The sequence below is a fragment of the Acinonyx jubatus genome, chromosome A3 (genome assembly GCF_027475565.1).
Source record: "Acinonyx jubatus isolate Ajub_Pintada_27869175 chromosome A3, VMU_Ajub_asm_v1.0, whole genome shotgun sequence".
Taxonomy (NCBI): Eukaryota; Metazoa; Chordata; class Mammalia; order Carnivora; family Felidae; genus Acinonyx; species Acinonyx jubatus.
The window spans coordinates 119,001,366-119,008,848 of record NC_069388.1 but is presented as its reverse complement, the minus strand read 5'-3'; the positions used below and the strand labels follow the sequence as shown (position 1 = coordinate 119,008,848).

Genomic DNA, 7,483 nt, shown 5'->3' with positions numbered 1-7,483 from the left:
CCCTGAACTTACCTTTCAAGAGCTTTTCAGGTGGAAAGTAAATCAGTCAAGCTTTGAAAGAAGTTACATTCATAAACTTATATTTTTATTCTCTTTCTGTACATATTGGCAATGATAAAGCTTAAAGATGCATGTCCTATGAAATATGCAAAAACAAGGAATTTACATAAATAATTTATACTTCAGAAAATTAAAGTTGAAAAATATTTTCCACATCATTAGAGTTCACAGTATTTAAAGTAAATCAAGCTTTCCCCTTTAGATTTCAAACTATATTGTCTGAGCAGAGATGATAAAATCTAGTCAGGAATAAAATGATCAAGTTTCTGTTTTCATTCAGTGCACGAGTAGACCTACTTCGGTATCAGGCTGTTCCCGCGCTGAGGCTGCAGCGTTTCTTCCCGATCCTTCGCCTCCTGAGTGGCTGTGACCCCGCAGAGGTCACATGGCGTGGAATGGTTACAGCATCACCAAAACCACCCACACTGGACACATTCAACCAAGTGGTAACGTCTGCTGTTCCGATGCCTCATTTCCACATAATACTTTTTATAGCCCTGAAAATGGAAACCTTGGCATCTAAACACAGCCAAACATGTTAACACTAATACAAGGCACTGTGCTGTGGGTTTGGTTTATTTCTAGGAAAGATCATGTTTGCATAGATTGCTAGCTATTTAGTGTGCAATAAAATAGAGGGCCGGACCTGGCACGCGTGGCCTGCGATGGATGAAGCCTTGTGATGCTCCTTTAGCCTAGGGGCAGCACCGTCCGTCTCTAGCCCCAGCCTTTTGGGCAGATCCCTGAGGCCCCTACAGGAGAGTTTTTTGCTCAAAAAGCTGCAGGTCAAAGCGGACCCAGACCTCCCCGGTGGGGACCTCGTGCAGCAGGAGTCGGCGGGTTGTGGGGCCTTTGCTTTCCTGTTCTGTGCGAATTTTTGCCACTGGAACTTCAGTGCGACCCAGGAAATCTGGAGAATAGACATGTGAGAGTCAAAGCTACTTCTTTATAAGGAGGAGTGTCTGAAAACATTCATAAGACTTTCAAGTCCAGAACAGTTAATTTCCTTTGGTTAGTGGCTGTCTGATAACTACATGGACGCATGCCCAGGGAGAGGTCCGTGGGAGGGAAACTGCCTTCTTGGAATCCAAGTTCCTTCAGGCAGAGCATGTCTCACCCATTCAGTAGGTGCTGGGAGCAATGTCTCTGTTGTGTACATAGGGAGTGACTGGGGTCCATGACTGACACATGCCGGAGACCACCCTTTCCCCCTGAGAAGACCCCTGACCCACTTCCCACACGAGCTGCAGGTGCCCATGGGCCCGTGTCATTTCCCGTAGGTATCACAGGGAAAAATAAAGCCAAGTACCCTGGATCTAGACCCTAAATTCTGGAGTATTCAAATTCCTCCCTGGTCGAGTTATACTTTACCATCTGGTGAAAACTGGTCTCTGTCAAACATGGTGAGACACAGCACATCTTGGTAAAGGTCCTTAATAAAGAACTGGCAGTTAAAGTTCCACTTGGGATTGAGTGTGTCCTGGAGGGTTCTGGTGGTATAGCTCTGGGAGCCCATGCTGATTTCACAGTATGGATTGCTCTTTCCTGAACAAAAACAAACCAAAGACACATGTGACATGTGTACGTAAAATAAATGACAATAGGACCTTCCTTGAGCAGAAGCAGGATCCAAATGGATGCTTCTCTGTAAACCACGACAGCAGGGGCACTGTCTGAGGGCCCAGATCTGCCTTGTGGGCTCCAGTGCCCCAAATGCTCCCCATGAGCCTGGACAAGTGTTCGTGCAATTTCTACTCAGAAGCACTGAAGAAAGGGGCACCGGTACTTATTGGGAAGAGACAGTGAGGATACTATTGGTACAATAACCATTTTAGTGGCACTGGAAACAGTGCTTTTTAAAAAGCATCCCGTTATTCAATGTACAGAAGAGTCATCAGCAAAGAATAGGGCAGTTACCACATCTGTTGAATGAAAGAAGCATTTACCATTCGGTTTACAGGCTTTTAATTCTGTAGCTTCGATGACGTGCACCATCAGACGCCCAATGCCTGAAGTCTTTTGAGAGCGAGCTACAAAAGAAGACAAGTGACGTCAATTTCTTCTCTGAGATCGAAGGACGTGCACGGAATGCACGGAGGACACTGAGCTGTGAGTATAGTTTGTCCTTCTAACCAATCCTGACACTCCCCAGTGTCACCTGCCACTGCACTGGGCCTGGCAGACCAGCATCTGGCTGCTGTGTGCCTTTGCCCAGGCCGTGGCACCCACTGGAATACCTGTCCACCACCTCTGCTTGTCTGAATCCCACCCAGCCTTGACGATGTGCATCCAATCTCACATGTCACTCCCCCCTCTCTGCCCCACTCTGCGCATCCATCATCCTCGACTTATGAGCGTCCTGCAGCCTGCTGGTTCTGAAATTCCGTGTCCTATCCATCTCCTCTGCCAGGAGAGGCCGCTGCAGAGTGCGTATTCAGCCTTGTATTAATAAACACTCAATTGCCTAGCAAATGGTAATATTAATTAAAAAAAATACATTATATCCATTCAGCACTTAAAAGCAGCTAACATTTATTGGATACTTACTTTGTGTTAGGCATGTGCTAGACCTCTACAAAAGTTTTATTATGTAAATTGTACAATTATGCTGTATGGTAGCTCTTTATAACTGCCATCTCCATATGTGGGAGAACTGAGGCTTAGAAAAGCCCAGAACCTGCCCATGTCACGGAACCTAGAAGTGGCAAGGTAAAAAATTAACTAGCAGGTACCAAAGTCAATTTGCCACCCACATCATTCCAATTACATGTGAACACTTCAGCTTATAAAGCAGTTTCACTTAAGACCTTATTCTATTTGAGGATGGACTCAAAACTCTTTTCATATGGAGGGAAATGGGTCTGTGAACTCAGATTGGTAAATATGAAGTAGTTAAGCAGGTGTTGCCCTCAGGGGTTTAAAAAGGCTGCTTAGTGAGCTACTGATTTTTTAAAACTTAGGGCAAGTAGAACTTATGAGAAGCCCCCCAACCTTGTTTGTGCCAACCTCTCCAGTGCGGCACCTACACTCAGTTTCCCTTAAAGACAAATAAGTTCCCCTTATTCATCTTTGAAGGTCCAGTTAAGACTAGCATAGGGCTTGGCACAGAGTAAGTAATCAATAAATGTCTAAAGAACACACAGAAAATGCATAACAATATGTATAGATATTGATATTAAGCGAAACTAACAAAAACTCTTGATTTTTATCTTTACCAATTAAGAGATCATTATATGCTTTCCGAATCATTCAGTCGTTGATTTTTTTAATAGCAAGCTTTTGAAGTACCATTAAAACAAGATTCAATCAGCAAAAGCCAATTTACACATACCTTTCAGGAGTATATAACAAAATAAGGGAAACCTGAATAAAAAAACATACAAAGAGCTGCAGCTCTAGCAGCCAGGAACAGAAGAGGGAGGACCGAACAGGGAAGGCCTGGGGGTGGGGGGGGAACAGGCAGGGGGGCTCAGAGGTGGTTTGTTCAATCAGGCAGTGGTACAGGCGAAGCAGAGAGAGGAAATGGGGCTGGGGAACAGATGATACTGGGGATTGGCCCTGAGTCTGGGGTAAGAATTTATTCTTAATTTGGGAGGCAATGGGGAAGATGCTTCAGCAAGGAGACTCAGCCCTGTAAAAAGAATACTCCAGGAATGAAGGGGATGGTGATGGGGGCCTCATGCCTAAGTGGAGACTGGAGGGTCTGTGCCACTGGGAAAGGCCCAGGACACGGGAAGAGAATGGGGTAGGACCTGGCCTCTGACTAGAGAAGCAGGAGGGCTGAGGGCACGCTTCCGGTCTGGGTGGTGAGGACAGTACTGCCGTCCGCAGAGCTTCTCAGGAGATGCCATGGTGTGAAGCCTGGCTGGTGGCGGGGAGAAGTCGAAGTGTGTCTGGAGCATGGGCTCGGGGAAGCAGCCCAGCATGATTTTCATGAAACTGAGGGAGGAGAGGGACAGACAGGCTTGGGCTTGGGTGGAGCTCCAGGTACAAGGGGGAGGAGGAGCCTTGACTTCCTGCCATCGGGTGCAGGGGGCAAAGTGAGTCAAGCGGTGGGTCAGGTCACTGGTGTTGAGCGAGGGAGCCCTCTGAACAGAATGAGAACTGCAGGCGGGGTGAAGGGCCGGTGATGAGGAGGAGGGCCTCGAGGTCCAGGACCTGGTGTCAAGGGAGGGAGGACGGATGGATGTGGAGGAGGGCCGGAGCAGAGGCCGGGGTGGGAGAGGAGGAGCAGAGCTGATGGGGAAACAGGCCAGAGAAGTGAAGTTGGGTGAAGCAAAACGGACCATGCAGAAGTGGGCTTGGTTGTGCAAAAGGACCCTCTTCCTTCACCACAGAAGGGAGGTCCCGGGGCTGGCCTGGGTGACCCCGTCTGTGTAGTGGGCAGGGGGCTCGGGGAGGCCCCAAGGGCAGGAGCCACCAAGCAGGTCCTGCTGTCGGATCCCATAGCAAGTCTGCTCCTTTAGGCTGTCTCTGTGCAGTCCCACCCTGCAGGAGCAGCAGCTTGTGTCCAGAGGGTGGGACCCTCTCCCTCCCCCTCCCCTGGGAGCCCTGGCGGCTCTGTAGGGCACCACCAACTACCTTGATAAGCCTTCTCCCGTTTCTTCTTTTCCGTGTCAATGTACTGCTCAGATGCCGCCTTGATCTTCTGGACCCAAGCAGTCCTGGAGGAGAAGCAGAGCACAGCCATTGGGTGGCTTTCCCGAGTACCTCCCAGGTTCAGCCAGGAGCCCCAGAGCTCTGCATTTGTTCTTTACTCCTTTGTTAACCTTGGGTTTGACAAGTTTCCCATCATAGACCTAATATTAGTTTAACTGAAAGACTTGTTTGCTAACTGACTTTGAAGCTGAGAATTTCTAGAGTTACTCACGGTTTATAAGACACCAGGCACTTGCAAGATGCAGGCACACAGAAATAGAAGATGCAATTTGCCACATCAGTGGCAATTTGGCACGACAGAGCGACATTCTACCGTACAAAGAACACCAAGAACCACATGCACAGAGGGGAGGAGCATCCCCTGGTTTGCCATCACACAGGTGCTGAGCTATCCTGTAGAGGATGCAGGGCTGGCCAGGCAAAGAGCAGAAGGAAGACATTCTGGCTGGAGTACAGGTCCTGTGCAGTAGAGGGATGGGACTGAGGCTGAGACACACAAAGAGGGCCTCAGAAATCAGGTGAAGGAGCCCGGACTGCTGCAGAAGGGATTTAAGGAAGCAAGGTGCTGGCTCTCCCATTTTGGAAGATCCTAAGGAGAGACTGGAAGCAGGGACACATATAGAGGTGGTTGCAGTAACCCAGCATATCTAAACCAAGGCTGACCAGTGGGACCAGGGTGGAGGGCACTGGTTAGGAGAGCTCGAGGATACAGAATTAGTAGGACTGAGCACGGACTGGAGGTGCGTTTATGGAAGGGAGATGTCCAGGCTTCAAGGCAGGTCACACGTGGTCAAGACTGACCTCTCGTTAATGTTGTCTGTTCGGAGGGTGTAGACCCGGTCAATGTGAGAAATGTGGAAGACAGGCTCATCGCTGGAAGGGTCTGTGGGCAGTTTCACCAGGACTTCATTCAGGAAAATGGGCTGAAAGAGGGCCAAAACACAGAGTGTGAAATGTGCCAGAACCCTCCACCCACCTACATCTAGGGAGAGTTCTGTCTGTCCTGAAGAGCCTTTTTGAGGAGGAGAGAAGGGTCTAGCTTCTTGAGTCTTTTACTTTTGTGGAAGAAAACATCTTGGGCAGATGAGATGTCACTGAACTGAGAACAGGAGCTCCCAGTGTCTATGACTGCTCATGTGACAGGGTGTCTCCTCCAAGTACCTACACTTAGCACCTTGTCTCAGTTTTACAGAGAGACCTGCTGCTGAGTGTGGACAGAGGAGGGATCATATCACATCTGCCAGGGAGGAAGCCAGAATCCAAAGCTGGAATCCAGCTGTTAGAGGACAGTGAGGACCTAGACATGCTGGGGCTTCTTCCCTGGGAAATGACAGAGGAGGAGTGACCCATCTGGAGACAGGCAAAGAGTGTCCCATGAGGACAGGAAAGGATCCTGGAAGGAGGTCCTCCAGGAGAAGGACACACCTTGTTATGCTCCTGATGCCACGGCCAGGAATGTGACACTTACCGTTTTATACATTTTGAATTGGGCATTGGACTTAGAGCTGAAAAGCTTCTCAGAACCTGAGGAAACAGCAAACTGCTTGACCATGTAGGTAAGAAGCAGAAAGTCATTGAAGAGGAATCCGTGTAGTTCCTTGTTGCTCTTGGTCTTGTATAGTTTCCCACTGTGCAGAAGCTTCCGGGGCCCCAGGCAGTTGGTGAGGGAGTTGAAAATAAGTTGCTTAAAAAGAAATTGTCACTTTGTGAGTCCCAGCGCAAACCATCCCAGAGCTCCATGAGAGGCCCGTGCCCTGGATCTGAGGGTGCACTGATTTTCCTTCAGAGTCCAAACTGACATGGGAAAGTGATGACTTCTACCCACAGAATATGGATTCTACTGGCTGAATTCAAAGAACTCAAAACAAAAATATCACATTTCCCTTCTAAGAAAGGAAAATGATAGCCCAAGAAGGGGCAGGACACTGAGTGCACATGGGCTGGACTGAGGCATATCCTGTCCACACTAGGGGAAGGCTTGAACTGGGTTCCCCACCCAGAGCCTGCCTAGTGGCACCCAGCTCAACACCACAGGCCTCACCTCTGCAAGACCTTCACACTGAACGTGTGCCTGGATCCACTCGAGTCGGTCTGAGTTTTCTTTTTCCCGAACTCCTTCATTAACTTGGGAACAAAGCTCCTCTGCCCGCTCAAGAGCCAGCTTTAGGGAGGAATGGTCCACATGACTCTCCAGGGTGTTCTCCAGAATCTGGAAAAGAGCGGTTCCGTCATGTGGGAAGTAGAGTGTCTTCCACCCAGAAGTCCTACTGCCTGCTGTATGTGCTGGGCGCTGGGTATACGACAGTAAGACGATTGTTCGCCCTTAACAAGTGGATAGCCTCAGAGTTCTTGGGGAGCCAGGTTGACTCAGTGCCAATTGCTACGTGGATCAAGTGCCCTGAAACCTGTGGGTGGCCAGCGGCTCTGGCTTGGTCTTGGTACATACGTTACCACACGTGGCTCCCTCCCTGCCCCCAGTCATTTAAGCCATTGCCTTTAGGGTGAACCCACCACATAACCTGGCTGCAGCTTTCATAAGTGTATTAACTTGCTGAATAGCAATGGCTTATAACATTTTTGGGGTCACTGATCTTTTTTATAAATCTGAAAAAAGCAATGAATCCTCTGCTATAGGAAAAATAGAATAAAATCATGTCATCAGCTTGTAGGAAAACATACTGTTGATTCTAAAGTGACTTCAAAGTAATGTGACAAATGTAAAAGAATAGAGGCTGGCATACAACCGTGTCGTGTCCCTCTGGAA

At 48.6% G+C, this 7,483-nt stretch overlaps 1 protein-coding gene across 16 annotated transcripts in view; it reads right to left on the bottom strand.

Annotated features, from left to right (window-relative positions):
* Positions 1-7,483, bottom strand: part of ITSN2 (intersectin 2) — a 147,316-nt gene that overhangs the window by 2,826 nt on the left and 137,007 nt on the right. For 12 of the 16 annotated variants that reach the window (XM_053201172.1, XM_027033291.2, XM_027033302.2 and 9 more), the window contains 7 exons: positions 6,761-6,928; positions 6,188-6,403; positions 5,521-5,642; positions 4,642-4,724; positions 2,007-2,090; positions 1,432-1,605; positions 64-970 (listed from right to left, as the gene is read on the bottom strand). In XM_053201172.1, coding sequence (XP_053057147.1) covers positions 813-970; positions 1,432-1,605; positions 2,007-2,090; positions 4,642-4,724; positions 5,521-5,642; positions 6,188-6,403; positions 6,761-6,928 — 1,005 coding nt within the window. In that variant the 3' untranslated portion in view covers positions 64-812. Of the gene's footprint in view, positions 1-12; positions 971-1,431; positions 1,606-2,006; positions 2,091-3,391; positions 3,424-4,641; positions 4,725-5,520; positions 5,643-6,187; positions 6,404-6,760; positions 6,929-7,483 lie in introns of those variants that run through there. The other 4 variants (XR_008289647.1, XR_008289648.1, XR_008289646.1 and 1 more) reach the window with 4 other exon arrangements.